Source organism: Schistosoma mansoni, assembly GCF_000237925.1.
Source record: "Schistosoma mansoni, WGS project CABG00000000 data, chromosome 3 unplaced supercontig 0105, strain Puerto Rico, whole genome shotgun sequence".
NCBI classification, from domain to species: domain Eukaryota; kingdom Metazoa; phylum Platyhelminthes; class Trematoda; order Strigeidida; family Schistosomatidae; genus Schistosoma; species Schistosoma mansoni.
In genome coordinates, this window is record NW_017386009.1 from 919,183 (window position 1) to 944,485 (window position 25,303).

Below are 25,303 nucleotides of genomic sequence, written 5' to 3' on the forward strand. Positions count from 1 at the left end.
CTGAACATCAATGGGAAGATTCAAACAAACAATACGAACTGAATTTAAACTTCAGTCCATTGCACAAGCAAGTGGCTATCAGGACTCAGTGGCCGAGTGGATAACGCAATGGCATTTGAAGCGGAAGGTACTGGGTTCGTGTACCGGAGTGAACATCAGCTGATGAGTCCCAAATAGGACGAAACGCGCGTCCTGGATTCCACTACTAGCCACTATCCATCTTTACTTATTGATAAACAGATTAAAAATCATTTGATAATTAAGTTATCAGAGTTCATTATAAAAATTTTTTTTCATTGAAATATGATAATTACTTTCTTTTGATTGTTTTAAAAATTGGTAATAATTTCATTACAGTAAAAGAATTCAATGGATTTCTATGAATATTTTGTCAATTATATCATATCAAAAGAGGGTTTTGTGGAGATTTTAATAAATTTTTAATAGTTGAAACTGGACGGTCGATTTGTCCAAGCATGGGACTCTTCAGCAGTGCGCATCCACGACCCCGCCTCGCGAGATCCCAACCCAGAACCTATCAGTCTCGCACGCGAGCGCTTAAACACTAGACCACTGAGCCGGCATCTGATGGTGTTAATATCTAACTTCAACATATCCATGAAATTGCACCACCAATCACTATTGTCTTCAGTGAGTTGATATTTCACTACAGACCAGGTTAAACTCCTCTGGTTACTGCTTCTCACTAAAGCTTCAGGAAATATCTCTTGAAGTCAATGACTAGTGAACATATAATCATTATCAGAAGGGGGTTTTGTGATTATTATAGTAATCTCAATAGTTGAAATCATGAGTCAATTGAAGCTAGATCACCATCAAAAACCTAGAAGTACTGGACGGAATCCCACTCTAGGACGAAGCTACTATCCAGTGCTTCCAGATTTTCCATGGTGATCTAGCTTCAATTGACTCATCATCTGAACTATATAAAAGAAATAACAAATAATTTAAAACTTTTATGATGTTATACACATCATGATTTTTATTTTTTTAATTTTTTCAAATATTGAGATCATTATATTGATTTAAACAAAAAAAAAAAACGAGACTCCATTACAAATTGAATGTCTAACTATTACATTGTCAAAGTTTTTGTTGTTGTTACATTTCAACTAGATGAATGAATGATTGATGAGTTGGGCAAAAGAATATCATTGTATACAATCTCTTATTACCATGAATAGTAATGAATACATCGTCTTCTTTTAAATAGTTGAAATAAGAAAAGTATAAATGAGAAGAAATATAATCAAATAAGCATGCAAATGTTGATCAGTATTAATTTTTGAAGATGTCGATGACTTCAATTCATTCTTTGTGTTATTGATGTTGGCAGTCTAAGAGAAGTAACATGAGAGATGATTCATCATTATTCAATTATAAAGAAAGAAACACAAAAAGTATGCTTTCCTTTAAATGAATACTTAGGTATATATGCATATCTATATCTATATGATTATCATTATTTAGGTAAATGTCGTCTAGTTCTATAACCACGAAATGTTGCTTGTATTTTAGTTGCAGCTAATTCAGGATCATACAGACTATAGGTATTCATATGACTATTACTGTTATCCCTTTCTTGTTGAATAGTTTTATAGTCTAAATAATTTTGATTTTCTTTATTTGATATTAAATGATGTTGATTATGATGATGATGATTTAATAATGGTGCTAATGATTTTCTTGTTTTATAACCACGATAACCAGCTTGAATTTTAGTTACCGCTTTAACTTTTCCATCAATATCATCATCATTATTATTATCAATATTATGATCGATATTGGTTTTATTGATTTTATCATTAGAATAATAGGGAACATTTTTGATTGGTTTATATTGTTTTTGTGTAATATTATCATTATCATCACGTAATGCTTTCCTAGTTAAATAACCACGGTAACTAGCTTGTATCCGTGTAGCTGCATTCTCTAAATCATTATTATTATTATTGTTATTGTTTCTTAATGGTGATTGATGTATAGTATATGATTGTCTGGTAGATATTGAAGGATAATTTGATGATGGTAATGATGAATTCAATGATAAATTACCATATTTTTTACGTGTACAATAACCACGATAACCAGCTTGAATTTTTGTTGCAGCTAATGATTCTTTATCAGGATGTTCATAGGAATAGGCTGTTGTGGTTGTTGTTTTAGTAGTTGTAGTGGTAGTGCTAGTTGTTCTTGATATTGGTGTTGATCTATTTGAATGAGTTGATGACATATTCTATAAAAGAAAATGGAAAATATAATAATATAATAACTGATGGGAAAAGGTATGAAAAATTGAATGATCAGAAAGGGCCTTTTTGTGGAGATTTAGTATGTGCATAGTTGAAAGCGTGAGTCAATTGAAGCTAGACCACCAGGGAAAACCTGGAAGACAATTACTGAACGTTTGCTCAACTTCGTTGATTGGTTGGAGTTAGACAGTAACACCATGGGATGCCGGCTCAGTGGGCTATCGGTTAAGTGCTCTAACGCGACTCTGGTAGGTCCTGGGTCCGAATTTCGCGAGGCGAGGTCGTGAGTGTGCACTGCTGAGGAGTTCCACAATAGGACGAAACAGCCGTCCAGTACTTCTACCCTGCGTACAATTGCATCGCGCTCTACATTGAGTATGACTGATTACATGCAATACAAATAAAAAAGTTGTGATTTTTAATGAAGGGTGAATCAGTCAACTTCATCATTTACATGAAAGTCTTTATTTCGAATGTTTTAGTTCAAATAGTTACTTAAAAGAAATGAAAAAATTTTGTTTTGAATGGTTAACATGTCTGTTTTCCTTAGCTAATCGAAATAAATCACTGCAAAACATTAGTGATAAAATCCTTTAGAATTAATTAAACTGATATATCATTTAAAGATGGATGAAGAACTCAGTACCGTTCGCTTCAAACGCCATCACGTTATCCACTCAGCTACTGAGTCCTGATACACACTTGCTAATACAATGGGGTAAAGTTTAAATTCAGTTGGTATTGTTTGTTTGAATCCTCCCATTAATAAGCATAGATGGATAGTGGCTAGCAGTGGAATCTACGGTGTGCATTTCGTCCATCTTTGCTTAGAATACTTGTGAATTAAGGCAATAACGAGGTAATACTTACAGTATGCACATATGCCAATAAGAGACTGATCAATTGTAGTCCCAAACGTCAATGAGAAGACGTAAGCAAACAATACCAAGTGAATTTATATTTACAAGTATTTGGGAGCATCGTTGATAAACAAGGAGGATCGGATGCAGATGTAAAGGTGAGGATTGGCAAATCAAGGACAGCATTTCTACAATTGAAGAACATATGGAACTCAAAACAACTCTCAACCAATTTCAAGGTCAGAATCCTTAATACGAACGTCAAGACAGTCCTACTGTATGGAGCTGAAACGTGGAGAACTACTACGGCCATCATCAGGAAGGTACAAGTATTTATAAACAGTTGTCTAAGCAAAATACTCAACATTCACTGACCGGATACTATCAGCAACAGCGTTTTATGGGAGAGGACAAACCAGCTTTCAGCTGAAGAGGAAATTAACAAAAGACGTTGGAAGTGGATAGGACATACAATATGGAAATCACCAAACTGCATCACGAGGCAAGGTGTAACTTGGAATGGTGAAGGGAAGCGGAAAAGAGGAAGGCCAAAGAACACATTACACCGGGAAATAGAAGCAGATATGAAAAGGATGAATGTTAACTGGAAAGAACTGGAAAGGAAGGCTCAGGACAGAGTTGGATGGAGAATGCTGGTGAGTGGCTAATGCTCCTCGACGAGGGGTAACAGGCGTAAGTAAGTAAGTAAGTAAGTAAGTAATTTTTGTTTTTTTATCAGAATGGAGGTTTTTGAAGATATTAATAATTGGATTCATCAGTCAATCTAAGCTAGACCATCATTGAAAAGCGTCGTCCAATGCTTCCACGTTTTCAATGATGGTCTAGCTTAGATCGATTCATGAAATCAACTATTGAAATATCTATTTAATAAATATGAGTTATTAGATGGTTTCAAGATATGTAAATTTATGGACCAGTTAACATTATACATAACTTCTTATGCATGGATGATATCCTCCAACCGTCACACACCATCTTTCTTAATATCACTTCATTTAACATTACTCTTCAATGACATTTCAAAAATGTTTGAGTATAGTTAATCTACTTACTAAATTATTATTAAGTAGTTTAAGTAAATTGACCTAAAAATCTAACGGTATCTCGTTCGCATCTATGTACACATAGGCAGATATGCATAATATCACATTCGAGTGTTTTAGAGTTCTGGATTACTATGGATATGTTTATACATTATTACGTAATCACATGTTTTTCTACACACATACACACACCAATTGGTAATCTATAATGTGATAACATGACGAATGTAAACTTTGTAACCAAAAAAAAGAACAAAACTAATAAATTACACCTTACAATAAATTTCATTCCATAATTTATTTTTCATATTCTCTCTTCCTATTTGTTCATGTATATAAATGTAATTGTGTGCATATTTGTGTGTGTGCGTGCTAAAATCCCTTTGTGTTCTACACAGAAAAATCAATTAGCCATGACCTTGAAATAAGTAAATCTTATTCAAAATAAAAATAGGGGAATATACATTTTCAGAAAGGGGATTTTTTGGAGATTTTAGTTATTTTTATTGGAGTTGAGATCATAAGTCAATTGAAGCTAGACTACCATGGAAAACCTAGAAGTACTGGACGGCCATTCCATCCTATTGTGGGACTCTTCAGTGGTGTGCATCCACGATCCTGCCTCGCGAGATTCGAACTGAGGACAACAACGTCCATAACTCATTATTGTAATTCAGAGTTCAATGATGAACAGAATGTAAAATTGATTGATTTATGTAGATGTAATACTATGATACTTTATTTCTTTGCCGATCGGTTCTTTTTATTTTTATCATAACGATTAGCAATTAGAGATGTTATTTGGAATTTTGAAGTAATTAATAACAACTACTACTTAGTTAAGTAGTATAAACAAGAATAAAAAAACAGAGAAATAACAAATGGAGTTGTATAATATGACAGAAATTTTACTCTTTGACATGATGATATATTGATTGATCTTCCCACCCATCCGCCCCCAAAAAAGGAAGAAATAAGTAAAACAACTAAATGGATACATTCTGTTCATTGTACTAGAAAAATGAATGTCAAGCACATTTTTGAAAATAATTTGTTGTTAAGGGAATAACAAGGATTAGTGGATAATTGACATGTAGATATTGACTTAATCGAATTTTAATAGTTAACTAATTTGATATAGGGGTGTCATGGAGATTAATTTTTTTATGCGTGAATGATATTCATAATGTACTGACGTTGGTTAAACAAATAGTGAAAGCCAAAAAAGTATTAGACAGATGGGTTATTATTATTAGTGGCTTTTATTCAATATCATCTTTCCGGTACAGTATAGAATTCTCAGTACAAAGTATTTCAACAAGTTTCCACTTCTTACTTCTTGGTGGATCCTGATGATAAATATTGAATGGTCACTAGTTAGATGTTACCAGTTCAGGAATCGACATCTAAATATTGTATGTTCTTTTCGATACATGTAGACAGTAATCATGATGTCTCTGATTAGACTCTTTTGTAACTTGTACAGCGAAATGTCGTAAACCTTTCACAAACGCACCTGAATATGTTATGAGAATAATAGGCATAATGATGTGTTAATGCAAACAAGGAAACAGATAACTTGTTGAAACATCTAAAAATGGCAGGAACAGATAGCCCAGACACCATCCGGACTTTCACGTGACAACCCAAACAGTACAGCTCAATCACGTTTAACATGAGAACCAGACACTATATGGACTTCAACGCTACAATCTGAATAGTGCAGCTCAATCCTGTGGCGCAACCATACAGGTACTAAACACCCTGGTGGACCGAGGCATCATCTTAAAGATAACCAAATACTACGAAGTTATAACAAAATCAAAATGAAAAGTTTTCAATTGATTTTTGATAGAATCTACATAAGAAACCTCTTAAGATGTACATACTACTTAATTGAGTTATAAGAGTTTATATACATGAATTTAATTGTAGATAATAAATTCAATCAAAAAAATAATCTATTCACTGAATTTTTGTCTTATAAGCTATTTAATAAGAATTTTTAAATTTATCAGCATACATTCAGCGCTCGAGCGCGAGACTGATAGGTCTTGGGTTCGAATCTTATGAAGCGTAATCGTGGATGCGCACTTCTCAGAAGTCCCATAATAGGACGTAACGGCCATCCGGTACTTCCAGGTTTCCCATGGTGGTCTAGCTTCAATTGGCTAACGCTTTCAACTATGAAATAACAAATCATAGTTTTCTGGTGTCATAATTTCGAACAAGAAAATCTAATTTCAATCTGGATCACTTGTAAAAAAAAAACGATTGACTACTTTCACTAGGTAACACGATCAACTTGGGGAACACAATTTGACAACCGTTTTTTTCTTCAAAAACAGAGAATATGTTCCATTAAAACAAAACAAACAATAACATAACTTACATATTCTGTTTATCGTTCTATTTTTTTATAGATTAGATAAACAAAAAACAATCGAGACAAATTAAGTCACAAAAAAAGAGAAAGCAAACAACCATGGTAACAACAACCACAGCAACAACATAATTTATAATTGTGATTAGATGTATTGAAGTTACCAAAAAAAAAATAAAAAAAAATCGAACGATCATTAAATATTTAAACTTGTGATTAGTTAAAACAAAAAAAATGCAAAAAAAAACAAATTACAGAAGTGGAAGGATTAGCGTAGAGACAACGAGAAAACTAAATTGTTATTCACTCAAATATCAAAATAAATCTACTAGGTAAATGAAAATAAGAAGAAGAAGACATTTTGACAAGAATGATTTTCATAGAAGAAACAAAACAAACACGCACATATACACACACGCAAATTTTATTATAACTCCACATGTTGCTCTTCTAGAGTTACTGCCTGTCCTAAGCCCGGGTAAAGGAGGAGGGTTGGGCATGGGGTTAGCAACCCCATCCCGTAGAAAAACTAACTCGCTAAAAAAAAAACGCTAACCAACACAAACTAAGATTATAAATTTTTGTAAGAAAAAAAAACTTTTAGACAAGATAAATGTTGGGGCGATCTTGAAAATGTCTTGCAATAGACATGACAAGCTCAAGAAACATAAAGAAGCATTTTATCCAATTAGCGTTTGATTGTACGTTTTACTAGAAACATCACGAAAATGAAAAGTTACATGTAGAGATTCTGATTGGCTGATTACTACACTGTTCAGTCAGTTACGGGTATGAGGGCTAATATCACTTCCCGGCTGCCCATACTGTGGAAGGGTATTTCTTGAGGGACCTGAAAAGGAAGTTGGATTGGTGTTGGTCTTAACTACCTGTTACTGTGTTTAGTAGCATTTTAGAATTTTCAAGAAAACCCAAGGACTTCTAAAATACTATAAAAAACCCTATATTTTATGTACATAAATGAACCTTTGAAGTAAAATGCCTCCCACATATTTTGTGACTTTTCTCTCGTGTTCGAGTCACTGTGTAGTTCTAGTTTGGGGGTCACGAGATTAGCTTATAATCCGAGTATAGCGTTCAAACAACAAGACTTATCAATAACGAAAATGTTTTGTCTAATTGTCAAAAAAAAATAATTTATATATGAACGAGAGACTGTAACACTGAAAGATATAGCTTTAAAGATTACGTGAAGCATCATTCACCCCACAAGTATATATAGTTTTCTTGAAGATTGTTAATTATCTGACTGTTCTCTTAATGACTCAGTACACCATATTGTTCCTGATATTGCCATGGTATTAGGGTATGATGGTAAATCAGTTGATGAGGTTGTGAATCTTCATCGACTAAGATGGTTGGGCCACGTGTTACGTATGTCTGAACACCGATTACCACGACGCGCTATGTTGACTAGTATTGGGATGGTTGGAAGAGAGTTAGGGGTGGCCAAACCAAGACGCGGCATCACAGCTTGAAGTCACTAGCTTCTAGTCTGAGCCATGTTGGTAGATGTAGACTACTTGGTTGAGGTCCGCGCGACTATCGTAACCAATGGTTGGAGACTCTACGTGACATGGCTCAGAATCGATCACAATGTCGCAGGTGTATACATTCCCTGTCTTCCTTTAAACCTTGAGATTAAAATTGCTTCATATCTGTCTTCCTTCCTATACTATATCCTTATATACAACCTCTCTTTTATATAATACCACCACTAAATGAACTATTTCTATGAATCCGGTGTTCATCTTGTTATGCTGATGAGATATGTCAACTTGGACCGATGCATATATGTGCCTGGTCCTACATTGTAGCTGACTGACTGACTGACATGATATGCTTATAAGTCTAAAAGTGTATTGAAAGAAACTCTTACAATATCTTATCAAGTGTAATGTCATTACTTCGATTATAACCGCATTTTACTAATGCTTATTAGTAAAATATAAGCATATACACTATGTAATGTCCATAATACATATTGACTGGATCGCACATTTCAAATTATTATTATCTGTATGACAATAACAATAATTTACGAATCAGTCTTTTCCAAATAACATGACTTTACTTTTCTTTAATATCACATATACTTTGGGCAAATCTGATCTTGCCTGTAAATTGACGTACATTCTATAATTATTTTCAGAATACACTTTTGTTCAAACCTTAGTGTTGATCGATCAGCATTAGAAACTACAAAAACATGATTTTGATCATTGTTCAGTAATCAGTCAGATCATTCTTACAGGATGTCCGTCGTGGCTCGAACAATTAGTTGGTAACATCTTAGACTGTGAAACTGAATCACATGGGTTTGAATTTCATAGCTAGTAGGAGTTCTCTTAAGATTTCTAGTAAGTTTTACTGACGAGTGTCAACTTGTATAAAACCTAAATCATTCATTCACTGTCTCCTGTAGAATAGCTTTAAGCAACTTATAATAATGAAAACGTTTTAGTTGAGATCATGAACCGATCGATGGTAGACCATCACTGGAAACATGGAATCACTGGACGGTCGTTCCGTCCTACTGTGACACTCATCAGTAGTGCTCATCCACGATCCTACAGATGGCACTCGAACCCAGCTCTCTCTCACGAACGCTCAACCTAAAGACTACTGAGTCTGAATCCAACTATGGTTATGTCTAACTTAGACCAATCCACAATACTGATCATAGCGAAAAAAGGTTCGTACATCTGTAAAGTAAAAAATAAGACCAAAACATTATTCACTACCTTTGAAATTTACATAAACAATGAAACCTATTCATTATACCATCATCAATTGTTTTGGCATTCAACAAACTAAAATACAGTTAGCTCAGTTTTGTACAGCAATATAGGTATATATGTTTATATAAAGCAATTTCGAATAAAGCACAAAAGAGTTGGATTATATTGTTGGTTATTGTCAGTCACAACAACAATACTACTAATACATTTAAAAAAATAAGTAGTTCATTGATACATACACCACAAATAGTATCATTGAATTGTTTACATACAAAATAGTTTTATTACTCTGTGAACCTAAATTAATGAACATACATGACATATGTTTCAATGTATAATACACACACAGTTACACACACACACACATAGTCATCTACAAATGATTCTATTAAAGGGTGAAAGGATTCGATTTTATATCCTTCAATCATGATAATAATGATGTTGACCTCTATGTGTATAACATTCATCAGGTATATCATTGATGAAATGTACATTGGCATAGATACTGTTGACCATTGTATATTGTATGATTATAAAAAAGAAAGTTGGAATAATGAATAAAAGTGTTAATATTTATATTAAAAGGTAATTTGTAACTTAAAAAAAGAAAACTATATTAGCATCAGTATGGGGGTTGTGGAGATTGAGATCATGAATCAAATGATGTTAGACCACAATTGACGACCTGAAAGAAATGGATGGCTGTTCCGTCCTAGTATGAAACATCTCAGTAGTGTGTATTCACGATCCCATACGTGGGACTCGCTCACGAACTCTTAAACTAAAGACCACTGAGCATGAATCCGACTGTGTTAATATCTAACTGCAATCAATCCACCAAATCGCATGACCATCTTCCATTATTTGAGGTAGATACCTGTCTCTATCTGACACGGATTATCTCCACTGGTCATGTCTTCTCGCTAGAACTCCGAGAGTTACCTCACGAAGCTAATCGCTAACGAGCACATGGTAATTATCAGTATAGGGTTGTGGAGATTGTCAGTTTCAAATAAATGGTATCATTGATTTAGTGGATATGCATATGTTGTATAGATGAGAGTAATTGATGACCGACTAATGACTGCATAAGTTCAGATATACGTGGATTACAATAAATATTTTCCCTAATCGTTTTTAATCATAATTGCATAATATACGTTAGTTCACACCTATCTTGTGTGTGATATATGTAATATATGCTATTGATGTCGACAGATATAAGTAGTATATCTCATTAAACTTGAAAGTGAAATGTCTGATGATAGAAGGTTAAGAAGATAGAATAAAAGAGAAGGAGAACAGAGAATGATGAGTGTGGAAACCAAAGAACAATCAAGTTTGAGATAATTGATTAACATTTTGCAAATGGAGTATTTACTGTATGGTGCTCAAATTTTACTAAGAGATTCTGTAATTTAAATTAACTTAGTATTGCTTGTCATTTTGTTAGCCTTACTATTAATCGCTTAATTGATTCGATGATTCATGCATTTCCGTACGTATATAATGTACATTTTAAACCTGATTCGCTTACTCGTTGACTCGCTGACTCGCTCGCTCATCTGACTCTTACACTCATTCACTTGCTTAACGTGCCTGTAATTTTGGATATCTGTGTGTGGTTCAATAATAAACGTAATCAACACTTCGTATGTGCATTCTGATTTATACACTGTTGGGGCGTTATCTAGTAACCGGACGAACAATATACTAGGTTTAAGGATAATATCAAATATCATATTACTTCCCAGTATAGTTACTTTCATTTTTACTTTTAAAATATTTCAATCAAGGTGTAAATGTGTTAGAAAACAATATAAGTCTAATTGAATTTAGTTCAATAGTTACTGGGTTTATTGAACATGTGCACAAGTTATTATTGTTTATTATGATTCCATTATAGACACATGACTATTGTTATTACTATTTCATCTGTTTTTCTTTTGTTAGATAACATTCTTCCTTACTCCCTCCTTCAAGCATTAAGTTGATACACGTGAATCTGTCAACCTTTTTTGTATTCACAGAATCATATTACATGTGATAAGATTTAAGGAAAGAAAACAATTAAGTTTTAACAAAAAATGTACAACAGTCTACTGATTAAGCAAAGATGGATAGTGGCTAGCAGTGGAATCCAGGACGCGCGTTTCGTCCTCTTTGGGACTCGTCAGCTGGATGTACCTGTATCTCAGAGTTGATGTCCACTCTGCAACTCGAACCCAGTACCTTCCGCTTCAAACACCATCGCGTTATCCATCTTTGCTTACTATGCTTGTGAGTTTAGGCTATATCAAGGCAATACATACAGTATGCACATACGTCAATTAGAGACTGACCAGTTGCAGTCCTAAACATCAATAGGAAGATCCAAACAAACAATACTAAGTAAAAGTTTACTGATTAGTTGATTAAAGTAACTTTGAAATTTAGTGAAAAAAAAACAGAAATCTGTTCATCAGATGATATGTGTTTCACATTCAATGAATAGATTTCTGTCGAAAGTATTGGTTGGATTGGTTGAAGTTAGACATGAATACCATTGGATGCTGGCTCAATGGTTTATAGGTTAAGCGTTCATACGTGAGATCGAAGCTCCTAGGTTCAAGTCCCATAAGCGGAGTCGTGAGTACTTACTGCTGAGGAGTTACATAATAGGACGAAACGGTTGCCCAGTGATTCTAGGTTTTCAAAGGTGGTTTAACATTGATCCATTCATAATCTAAATAACCTCCACAACCATTTATGGATAAGAAAAATTTAGTGTCGAGAATTTCAATCAAATAATGAGTGATATTTTGGCTAATTATTAAGTTCTAGTAACCATGATGATATTTTTCGATGTTGCAGGAAATATAAGGTTTTACGGAGGTAGACATTGGATTAATTATCGTTCCATGTTTTTTTTACATCATAACATGTCAAGCTTAAACTGGGTTCGAGCTTAATCAGGGACACAATCAAATAACTAATTCTGATAACTTTCCTGAAAGAGTAAGCACTAGTATACCTTCGTCAGACTAGATTATTTAGATTTCAATCACTGCGATCATTTCAAATAGAACCAGTCTATTTTGGTCGCTTATTATATATTAAATGAGATTGATAAATCTTGCACAATCAACACTCAATTCGATTTCTTTCTAATAGCTCCAGACTGAATTCACACAGTAACTTGAACATAAGAGATTAGCATTTAGGATTCTTCTTAAAAAACTAAATATATGTCACATGCCATTGGAAACAAAAAGAAATCCATTTTATATATCGTTAGTATTCCATTTGATTAAGCCATTACACATCATATCAGGGGTTGAATCCGGGACCTTTATGACTTATAATGTCTTTAGGGTGTTTAGATCATGATAAAAAACTGTACCGTGTAAATCATTAATGTTATATCTAGAGCTTTGATTCTTATTATGCCGCGTACTACTAAACTACTTGAACGATCGAACCCGCAACATCGCAAGAGGGAAGACAGAAGACTAGTAAGTAGGAATGTTATTCCCCAAAACAGTGTCAAAATATAGTACAGAAATCTCATGTATTTATAGTTATTGGCTGAATATAAATCATCATTTCGGTCAACCAATAGGCACATAGGGGTCATTCTTATCCATCCAGCGAGGAAGCTACACGTCGACATTCTAGAATATTCCCCTGGCAGTAATTGGATGGAATGTCTGAGGCTCTTTCTGGGCTTCTTAAAGCTTCCTAGAGTCTACCGACGAGCCGTCCTTACAATTAATGATTCTGAATAACAAGCTCATTATTATTTTAACAGGGTTTCATTGTTTTCACTTTCAGCAATAAGAAACTCCTTGAAAATGAGCTTAATATTGATAATTAAACCTGGATTCGTTTAGATAGATTTATATTATCCTAAAAGTACACATTTTCTGTATAAAAATGAATATCCTCAATTCATACTATTGAATAAAAGGAGTATTTTGATAGTATTCACACTAGGCAATAAGTTTTAATAAATAGTTATTTAGATCTTTCTATTCGACAACTGATCTAAACTACAATGAAACTATTCTATAAAGTTTGAAGACAGTACTTTAAAAGAAAGTATCCCTTGAGTTGAGAAAGCAATCTAAACACACAAACATTCATCCATACATACATACATACTACTATACATATCAATGTAATAACTTACTGAGTTGGTTTTCTACTTGCTGTTATTAATCGAGGTAATGGTTGTCCATAATCACGTGATAAAAATGTTTCACTTCCTGCGGCAACATAGAAATGATGATCTTTTACCATTTCCGGTGATTTAACTAATTCACCACCAAGTGTATATAATCTGATTAAATTTATTATTATTATTATTATTAGTAAAGTTAATTGATTGATTTAAACAAAAAAAAACTAGTAATAAATGACAGTTAATTTTAGATATCAATGTATAGTAATCAATGAAGGGGTGACGTTACCATCCTATAGAGCCTCTTATTTGAATACCATTTCATGATAATAATAATAATATTTGTTATAGTTTTTGAGATGGTGGAGAAGATTTGTAGCTCAGGTGGATGATTTTGATGGAATTTTGTTCTCTGACCTGGATGGTTTGGCCGTGGAGCTTTCATCGTCCTTCTGAACGACATCATCATCAGGACAAACTTCGAGTAGAATTGAAGTGTTATAGTTCATATCATATTTCTGATTACAGTAAAAGGTTTTCAGAAGAAATTGGTGGGGGGGAGCGAGGGAATTAAATCGAGATTTCTATTGTATAAGCATTGAATTTGTAAGTGTTTTTTAAACAGTAACCAACTATTAAATTCACTTAGTATTGTTTGTTTAAATCTTCCCATTGATGTTTAGGACTGTAACTGGTCAGTCTCTTATTGGCGTATTGCCTCGATATAGCCTTATTTCACAAGGTTCACTGGGTTCGAGTCCCAAAGTGAACATCAACTCTGAAATGCAGGTATATCCAGCTAAAGAGTCCAGAATAGGACGAAAAGCGCGTCAAACTGGATTCCACCGCTAGCCACTATCCATCTTTGCTTACAGTAACCAACTATTGTTCATATTCCTGCATAAATGTTTACGATCAGTCACAGTTTTATGATATCTTTTTTATTTGCCAAATATATCTAATGTATGAATTCTACAGTGAATCACTTCTTGTTTCTTTAAAGGACAGATAAAGAATAGGAAAATATGTGAACTACCATTGTGATACTTTATAAGTTTCTTAGTAATTCAATTCAAGATAGATTGTAAACATTTCATGTAAATACATAAGCATACGTTGTTAGTAGACTCACTTAGTGAAATAGAACAAATTTAAAACAGGAGAATGAATGGCGATAAATAAAAGTTAGGGAACTAAACGATGGCTTAAACGTTTGAACAGGCAGCTCCAGTTTTGAATGTTCAAATTAAGTTTTATATTAATAGTCGTTTATGGAATTAAAAAAAAACAAATTAGAGACTGATAGGTCCTGGGTTCGAATCTCGCGAGGCGAGGTCGTGGATGCGCACTATTAAGGAGTCCTACAATAGGACGAAATGGCCGTCCAGTGCTTCCAGGTTTTCCATGGTGGTCTAGCTTTAATGGACTCATGATCTCAACTTTATAAAATGTTATATAGTTGAAATCATGAGTCAATTGAATCTAGACTACCATGGAAAACCTGGAAGTACTACTGGACGGCACTTGATAATGTGTACTTGCATTCAATAGAGTTTTTGATTAATTATTATTGTATTTTATGCTTGCAGACTGTATTCTGTAGTCATGGCTAGTGTTGACCACGCTTATCAGTACTCCGTGGAAGTGAAGAGCAGGTTCTCACTGTTGCTGGACGACACTCTGAATAGTGAAGACCCGGATATCCTGCTATCCAAGTTGCAGAGTAAACGAAGTGAAAATTAACTAAAAAGGATAAGCCTCATTTGCAACAGCAACAAGTAGCACCTCCAAAAGTCGACACGATAACTAAGAGTGAGGTGAAGGTTGAGACTGCAACTCCGAAAGCTGGTTCTCGGATGTCCTTGTAGTTTATATTAATTATGTTGTAACATAGGTTATGATTAGTACAGTGATATGAAAACTATAGGTTAACAGAATGGAATTTTGTATAATAATAATTACTACTGTTATTATTTGAGGTTTGATTAATGATTAATAAGTGATAGGCTAGTACGTGTGTGAAACATGAATGAAATGCATATACATATATGTATGAATTCATCCTATTATACATCATCAAGTTGCAATGTAGCCATTAATTTAAGTGACCTCACATTGAATTTCCCTTTCATTTAATGCCGGATAGTTAGGGGCAATCTATATGAAGCTTTACAGCTAGATTTTCTCCCGGTGACGTTTAGAGGTCAATATCTTCTGCATCGGTTATGTGTAGACATTGTTTGATATGAAGTGTGAATTGTAGGTCAATGTTACAATTATATCCCCTGTATCGCTTCGTATGAAATATATTCAGTGAGTGTTTATACAGTAATATAAAAGTTTTAGTTATAAACAATGTAAATAAAGTCAGATTTATGTCAGAAGGGGTTTTTGTGGATATTATAGTAATTTTAATAGTTGAGATCATGAGTCAATTGTAGCTAGACCATCCATGGAAAACCTGGAAGCACTGGAAGGCCGTTTCGTCCTATTGTGGGATGAATTTTCGATGAATGAGTAAATCTTCATTGTCCTAGTCTTTCACATTCCTAATAAGTGTCGTTAGGATTGCGCTGGTTTCTGTTTCAAAGTATGAGCAATGCTTCAGAAGAATAGCAGAGGCTCCTGATTGCCAATTATAAGCAGTAAAAATGCCCACCTGACAGAGTCGATGCATACATAGCCTCAACGACACCGCCATATATAGAAGAGGTGACACTCCACACTGATAAACATATTCGAGCTCTTCTGAAATGGTCTGACGACAGCGTTTCTAGTCACAGTGTAATGAACGAAAATACAGGTGAGGACAACCAATGTATTCCTAATGCAAAATTACACAATACTTCATTTGCGAATTTCCATCACTTATTCTTTACATTCTGTATGATTCTTTCAAATCATAATTCCGTTCTATTTTCGTTACTATTTTCTTTAAGTTAACTATCATAGCCTTTTTCTGTCAGGGTTTCCAATTCCAAATGGTGTTACATACTGCTTATGTCTGTCGACATAAGTAGCATACACCACAACAGCATTGGCTGTAATGATTTTCAAACATTGCGATCTCAGCATTTTATTCAAGAACTTGAATATGTATTGGTTTTGGATGAAGAGACTAAGTTACTGAACTAGCCATCATTAGACCATAAGTTAATAAATGTATGTAAACAGTTTTTCACCTATGGTATATTAGTATATGAATATATTTTTAGTAGAACCATGAATGCTTTAAGCCTAAATATTGAAGCTGGAATTTATTCAGGAACTAAACCAACACAGAAGTCAACAGACATTAAAGGACAGACCAATATAGCCAATGTAAAACAAGGCAACTAGGAAAAACTGTCCTAATGCTTGTAGAATAATCGAAATCCTCAATTCTATATAAACTTAATGCCCATAATATTTTGTCAGACAACAACAAAAGCTTCACAATCATACCATTTAACTCAAAGAACTCAGTCGTACCAAAGTAAAACAACGTATACAAACTAACATTATTGCTTTCAATCAGTTCCTCATCAGACGCAGATGTCTTGCAAATAGAGTTAAGAAGATATGCTCAGATAACACTACAAACAACGAACTACAACTCATTCATTCATAGTTTATTGATTAACATCGGTTATCTACAAAGTTCTCTGAAGAAATACTTGCATATAATGAAGAGGAAAATAGCGACATAAATGGTCAATAAGAAACCTTTCTTCCTAAAGCTACAATTCGATGGAGATATAGACAGGGATGCACTACGAGATACGCAGATACGAAAATATTAAACCAATCAAGATAGTTTATGAGTCTGTGATAACAATGGAATAGAACATATGAATAAAGAAAAAAAGGTGTAAATTGAGTGTAATGATGATAGGTGTACCAGTTGTGATAAGCAAAATAAACACTTGGATTGATATTTCACAGTCTGAAAGATAGACACTAAAATAACATACAGTAGAAGTGACGAGATTACGTAATAAGAAGTGTTTAGATAATTGAACAGTGAAGTGTATATTTGAGGAATAGAGTTTAAAGAAAAATAAACGAACGAAGAGAATCAAGAACAGTAATGAATAAAATCAACGATTAAGGCTTGTCTAGACAATGAACAGATAAGCGTGTTACAAATTTCTTATGAATATAAAGAATTGGATTGTCAGCTCAAATTCCTATGCTCTCTACCATGTGTAAGAGACAAGCAAGAAGCCGACAAAGAGAAGTAGTAGGAATATGACAAACCATTTTAAATGACCTATTTCTATCTACCACATGAACGCCATTATTCAAGTATGATAGGACAGAACTGTGTATTGTTTTGAAGATACTCTTTCCTAACCACGAATGGAGGTGTTCATTAACTCGTTGGTTCACTTGTTTGGTTGTGCGTCTAATATAGCTTTCCCCATAGGAGCAGGTCAATTCATAGTTACACATGGATGTCGTCAACTCAGGTAACTTATCCTTCAGTTAACGAATCAACATAGTTAGGTAGGTTGGAGAACGATAGAGAGAGGTTAGTCACATTAGACATTCCCTTCATTTCTCTAGTCAGTCAATCTCGTTGTGCATCCCTCTCTATATCTCCATCGAATTGTAGCTTCAGGAAGAGAGGTTTCTTACTGACCATCTATGTCGCTATTTTCCACTTCATCATATGCAAGTATTTCTTCAGAGAACTTTGTAGATAACCGATGTCAATCGATGAACAATGAATGAGTTGTAGTTCGTTGTTTCTAGTGTCATCTGAGCATATCTTTCTAACTCTATTTGCAAGACATCTAACTAGGTTTCTCTAATAATCAGTGGGTTCAGAGTTCAAGGCATGTGTTTAATTATTTGTTGAACAACTTCCCCTATACACACTTCTACTGAAAGAACCGCTTTCTTTACTGTTTAACAAGACGTGTAGGAAATATAATTTGTTATGAAGTTCCTCTTCCCACATAAATGTGATTTGTGATTGCATATTGTTGAATCGCTTCAAGAGTTCTTCTTTTTCAATGTTCCGATTAACGACAGTGAAAGTATGATCAGTGTAACGGGTTCATTTATATAATCTGTTCCAGTGGGATAATGAAGATCTATTTGAAAACAATATTGTCCGCTCATATTACTTACTTACGCCTGCTACCCCTCGTCGACGAGCATAGGCCGAAAACCAGCATTCTCCATCTAACCCTGTCGTGGACAATCCTTTACAGTTCTTTCCAGTTAACATTCATTCTTTTCATACCTGCTTCTATTTCCCGACGTAATGTGTTCTTTCGCCTTCCACTTTTCCGCTTCCCTTCCGGATTCCAAGTTAGCAATTACCTCGTGATTTCCTAAATGTAAGTCTTATCCACTTCCATCGTCTTTTCCCAATTTACTTTCCAGCTAGAATCTGTTTTTTCTTTCCCACAGTAGGCTGTTGCTGATGGTATCCAGCCAGTGAATGTTGAGTATTTTGCGTAGACAACTGTTTATAAATACTTGTACCTTCTTAACAATGGATGTAGTAGTTCTCCACGTTTCAGCTCCGTACAGTAGAACTGTCTTGGCGTTCTTATTGAAGATTATTACTTTGAAATAAGTTGACAGTTCCTTTGAATTCAATATGTTCTTCAGCTGTAGAAATGCCGTCCTTGCTTTGCGAATTCTTACCTTCACATTTGCATCAGATCCTTCTTGTTCATCGATGATGCTTCCCAGGTAGGTGAATGTTTCTACCTCTTCCACAGTTTCTCCATCAAGTGTAATTGGGTTGGCGTTCTTAGTGTTGTATTTGAGAATCTTGCTTTTTATTTTGTGTATGTTGAGGTCTATTGATCCAGAGGCTACTGCTACATTTGCGGTCTTCATCTGCATTTGTTCGTGTGAATAAGATAGGAGGGCTAGGTGATCTGCGAAGTTCAAATCATCTAATTGATTCTGAGATGTCCATTGTATTCCGTGCTTCCCTTCAGATGTCGAAGTCTTCATAATCCAGTCAATCACCAGAAGGAAGAGGAATGGGGAGAGTAGACAGCCTTGTCTGACTTCGGTCCTTACTGGAAATGCATCTGTCAGCTGTCCTCCATGCACGACTTACACGACTGTAGTCCGTCGTATGCGTTCTGGATAATATTGACAATCTTCTCAGGAATTCCGTAATGTCGAAGAAGTTTCCATAATGTTCTCCTATCCACACCGTCAAACGCCTTCTCATAGTCAATAAAGGTTCACTTATATATGTTGTTATAATTCACAATATGGGAAATGTTTTTAGAAAAGACAAAAAAACAACCAGAATAGTAAATTTTCATAGTTGAAATCATGAGTTAATTGAAGCTAGACCACCATGGAAAACCTAGAAACACTGGATGGCCGTTTCATCCTATTATGGGACTCACTCCTCAGCAGTGCGTATCCACGACTCCGTACTTGCGACATTCGAACCCAGTCTCGTGCCAGAGCACTTAACCGACTAATGATTTCAACTATGAAAATACTAAAATATCCACAAAAAACTGCTTCTGAAAAATAGTAAATGTTTGATTGACGAGTTAGTAACATTATCGACATTTAATGGATTTCCAAAAAAGAAATAATAATTTGTTTGCCCTTAAAATGAACAATAAACCAACCCTATACTTATAGCCATAATATAACTTGTACTATTATTAATCATAATAATAATAAGAAAATGCAAATTAGCTTTTGAGAGTTTCCCTTGGTTAATTTACAAAACAATGAATAGGTGAACTAAATGAGACCTTTTAAAGTAATTCACTTGCACGTACATACACACACACACAAAACAGAACACTATCATCATAAGTCGTTCAATAGATAATTATACAGGTGGAACTTTTTAGTTGCTTAGCAAATATATTAGTCCTGAATGAATTATATTTGTTCATGATTATTACAGTGTAATGTATAGCATGAGAAAAGATCGATATTTTTTTCAATTACAGATCAAGAGGTCATTGTCTTGGTAACCTGTATACTGATACAAATAATCAGCATATACAGTAGTTTAAATAGTAGTAAGTAATGGGCAATAATTTAAGTAAGGTTACATAGGGTTGAAACTCGAGTTTATTGACATACCTTTTTTTCATTATTCAATTAAATAGTCCATAAGCTCACTTTAGTATTACACAGCGTTTTCTTGGGATATTTTTTATTTTAGTGGTTACCACTTAAGAACTAAACATATCAACGTTCTATTTCCGTCAGCTGAAGCTCGACTGAATCGGTAATTAAACTCCTTGACTAGTTCTTCAAGTTATAGTGTAAAGAGAGACAGTGAGAGAGAGAGAAAAGTGTGATGAATGAAGCAGTGTATAGCTGCTTTGTTTCAGTTTTGGGACTTTTCAGTAATATGTAATTAAAAACATTCATGGAATCGAATCTAAGACTTCAAACCTCAATTAGAAGACAATAGTTTGTATTTCTAATTTTGTTCGATTTCAGATATAAATAGCATGAAGATTGTTGACGATAACTATCTTATTTCAGATGCAGCTGAAATTCAGAAGTTCTAACTCGTCACTCCAAGGATTTATTTATTTATTTAAACATATAAATATTGGTACAAAGGGGCACCAGATATATATGCGCCACACAAATCTCATTTGGTTTGTGTCAGGGCTGTGATACTGCCCAGGTACCCAAACGGAAGCAGGTGGTTTTCTTAGGGGGCCACATCTGGAGCCTTTGACCTGAAGGTCTAGTCCACAAGGCAGTGGAGCATCGTGAGGAGATGCAGTCCCAAGATAGCCGGTGACTAATGATTGATTCATACGCCATTTGTCCCTTCAGGATACTGGAGCCAGTCCATGTGCACCATTGGTTTGGAATGAGGGTTTTCAAACTTCCCTAGGTGGATTTTCCGTGTCCACCAATCCGGTTAAAGCACCGGACATTCACTTTTCATCCTCTCATTTTCTCAAACAACATCCCGCCACGAGAAGGTAGTGAGTAGGACTTCCCGGGTAGAGGCTATACACACGTGACCATGTGAGAGTATTTCGAGAGGGAGAGCTGAAATCCAGGGATTACTTTTCAAAGTTAGTTACTCATGAACAGATAATCCTTATTTAGTTAGTTGACTAAAGAAATTAACTTAGCTTTTATATGAATATATTAGATAACTTCTTAGAAAATGGATTATTAATTCCAAAATGAAAGGATGTTTAATCTATAATTATTGTAGTCAATTCATTTGAAAAGGGGTTAATAATAGTAGTATACTGATTATGTCAATAAATTATTAGCTGACAGAATTGACCTACATTTCAAATAATTATACACGGATAAATTTTGAAAAAAAAAGAGGAATGAAACAAGTAGATAACCTTTCTAGCCGAAAAAGGATACAACGCTTTGTAGGCTTGTATAGAAAGTGTTTGAAATTTAGTATTTCCATGGAGAATATTTCTTTCATATTAAATGAAGTATCATATTCTATAGAATAAGTTTATAGAAAGAAGGATTTTTAACTGTATTGAAATCATGAACTGATTTAAGTTAGGCCAAAGGAGAAGAGATAGACCAAAGAACACATTACGCCGAGAAATGGAAAAAGATATGAGAAGAATGAACAACAACTCGATAGAACTAGAAAGGAAAGGCCCGGAACAGAGAGGGTTGGAGAATGCTGGCCGGCGGCCTATGCTCCATTGGGGGTGAAAGGAGTAAGTAAGTAACCATTGAAAAGCTGGATACACTGGACGGTAGTTTCGTCCGAGTATTGAACTCCTCAACAGTGCTCATCGGTGACACCACACGGGGGTCGGATTCAATATCTTAAAACTGGTGTATGAGCGCTTAGTCTCTAGACTATTGAACCGGCATTCAACGGTGTTAATGTCTAGCTTCAACCAATCGAAGACACTGTGCGGCCATCTTCTATTGTCTTCATACGATACAGTTAAAATCCACTGGTCACAACTTCGCACTACAACTTCAAGAAACACTTCTCAAAGCTAGTCACTAGTAAGCATGTGATTATTTTCAGTTTAGGGTTGTGGAAATTGTTGGAATTCATAGAAATCATGAACACTGATGGCTTAAATCAACATCATTGCTCGTTATTCATTAATTTTAATCATAGAAATTTCGTCTCATTAGTCATTGAAAAACTTTCTCCATAACATAAAATTTTTATACAGTATTTATTATTTATTATTATTTAAACACATAAATATTGGTACAAGTGGGCACCAGATATATAAGCGCCGCATAAATCTCATTTGATTTGTGTGAGGGTTGTGATACTGCCCGGGTGCTCAGACCGAAGCATGTGGTTTACTTAGGGGGTCACACCTGGAGCCTTTGACCTAAAGGTATGGTCCACATGACAGTGGAGCATTGTGAGGAGATGCAGTCCCATGTTAGTCGGTGCCCAACAATTAGTTTATACGCCATTTGTTCCATCAGGATACTGGAGTCCATGTGCACGATTGGTTTGGAATAAGGGTTTTTCAACTCCTCTAGGTGAACTCATTGTGTCCACTAACCCGGTCAAAGCACCGGACATTCGCTTTTCATCCTTTCAATTTTGCAAACAATACCCCCTCCATTGAGAAGGCAGTGAGTAGGAGATGACGAGGCGTTTGGCTACCTTAAGAGAGTCATAAACGTTAAAATACCCTTCTTGTACAATTCCTGAGACGTTTTCGTTTTGTTGTCTAATTAAAAATGACCAAATATTATGAACATGAATTCGAATATCATATAGATGATCCTTTTTTTGTTTATTTAATCAATATTATGTTAAATTATTTATCGTTCCCCTAATTGTTGTATCCATAACTACAAAAAAACAAACTTCTTAAGGAGTTAAAAGAAGAAAAAAAAATGGTGACTGATATGTGAAGTTATTGATAATCGAATAAAGAATTGTATACGCCTATTTTTGTTGTTGTTGATCAAATTCTGTTTAAAATTAAGTAACTCATTGTGTATTGTGATATGATGAGTGTGTTTTTTTCTATTGAGCATAGGTGATATTTTCATGGGTAACTTAACAGAGTTTAGCCAGTAGATTATTCCAGAAAAAAAAATTTTAATTCACTCGGAAAATCCTGAGTTTTTTCGTTTTAAAGTTATAAGTAGCTTGACCAATACATACTCAAGTTGAAGTTAGAAGAATGAGGTTTCGTGGAAATTTTAGTAGTTTTATATAGTTGAGATCGTGAGTTAATTAAAGCTAGACCACCACGGAAAACCTGGAAGCACTGGATGACCGATTCATCCTATTATGGGACTGCTCATCAGTGCACATCCACGATCCCACCTCGTGAGATTCAAACCCAGGACCTACAAGTCTCACGCCAGAGCGCTTAAACGATAGACCACTGAGCCGGCAGCTATCCAACGGTGTTCATATCTAACCTCAATCAATCCACGAAATTGCGCGACCATCTTCCACTGTACTGAGGTAGGTATCTGTCTCTAACTGACATGGATTAGCTCCACTGGTTACGACTTCTCACTAGAAGTCATAAGATTTTTACGTTACGAAATTTAAGAAACATCAATTTTAATTGTAAGCAAAGATGAATAGTGGCTGAGTGGATAACGTGATGGCGTTGGAAGAGAAAGGTACTGGGTTCGATTCCCAGGGTTAACATCAACTCTGAGATACAGGCACATCCAGCTGACGAGTCCCAAATAGAACGAAACGCGCGACGTGGATTCCACTACTAGCCACTATCCATCTTTGCTTATAATGCTTGTGAATTGAGGTTATATTGAGGCATTACTCACAGTATGCACATATGGCCAATAAGAGACTGACCAGTTGCAGTCCTAACACATCGATGGGAAGATTCAAACAAACAATACTAAATGAATCAATTTTAATGCCTTCATAGTATTGTACGGTTATAATAATACACTTAGTTTAAGCCATTTTATATTATTCTAAGTATCTTTGGCATTTCCTAACAATTAGAAACTTCAGCTACTTTGAGATTGCACAATTTTGAAGGATTTTAGTTTTCAAACTTAAGTATTTGGTAAAAACAGATTAAAAATTCTGTTATATCAAAACTGTACAGATTAAAAAATCGTCAATCCAGAAGAACAAAAGACCTCAAATATTCCATATTATCATCAAGATAAAAGGTTGGCTTCCTATTTGAATGTCATCACAATAATCTTTACTTTTCATTGAAACCCTTGGTTTGCCTAAAAAAACTGTTTTCCTTAGCATTTATTAAGATTTGTGAGTGTTTCCCGAAACTTCTGCCCAAGCCTATGTACAATTGATTGTGCGCTTATCATGAGGTGTGATTTTCCTGATTTGATTTCTGATTAGCTCATAACTATGTACGAATGATAAGTCTCATAATAGAACGATGAGTCCTCATTTCAATGTCAAAAAAGAGTATTCATTTGATGTGAATAATATTAACAACGGGAAGATCTATACTGGTAAAAGTGAAACCACATAAAACTGTTTGTTAAAAATGTAAAAGATGTTTTGTAGACAAAATAACTCCCTCCTCTCTTTATATTTTCATAATGCCCTTACTTTATCTTTTCTACATTGTCTCACATCTTCTTTTATCCCCATTTACTAAAGTGATGACACCTTTTCTCTTTCTCTTGGTGATCGACTTGATCATGAAGACATTAACATCTGGAGAGAAGCACGGGATACAGTGGACAGCTAGGATGCAGTTGGACGATTTAGACTTCTCAGATGATCTGGCTCTTCTATCATACACGCAACAACAAATGCAGGTGAAGACGACCAGTGTAGCAGCAGCCTCAGCAGTAGTAGGTCTCAATATAAACAATGAGAAAAGAAAGACTCTCCGATAT

The 25,303-nt window shown here is 34.7% G+C and overlaps 1 protein-coding gene across 1 annotated transcript in view; it reads right to left on the reverse strand.

The window, feature by feature from the left end:
• Positions 1-1,005: 1,005 nt before the first annotated feature.
• Positions 1,006-25,303, reverse strand: part of Smp_075770 (hypothetical protein) — a 39,063-nt gene continuing 14,765 nt past the window's right edge. The window contains exon 2 of the mRNA XM_018791308.1: positions 1,006-2,257. Within this exon, the coding sequence (XP_018645521.1) occupies positions 1,484-2,254 (771 nt within the window). The 5' untranslated portion in view covers positions 2,255-2,257 and the 3' untranslated portion in view covers positions 1,006-1,483. The remainder of the gene's footprint in view (positions 2,258-25,303) is intronic.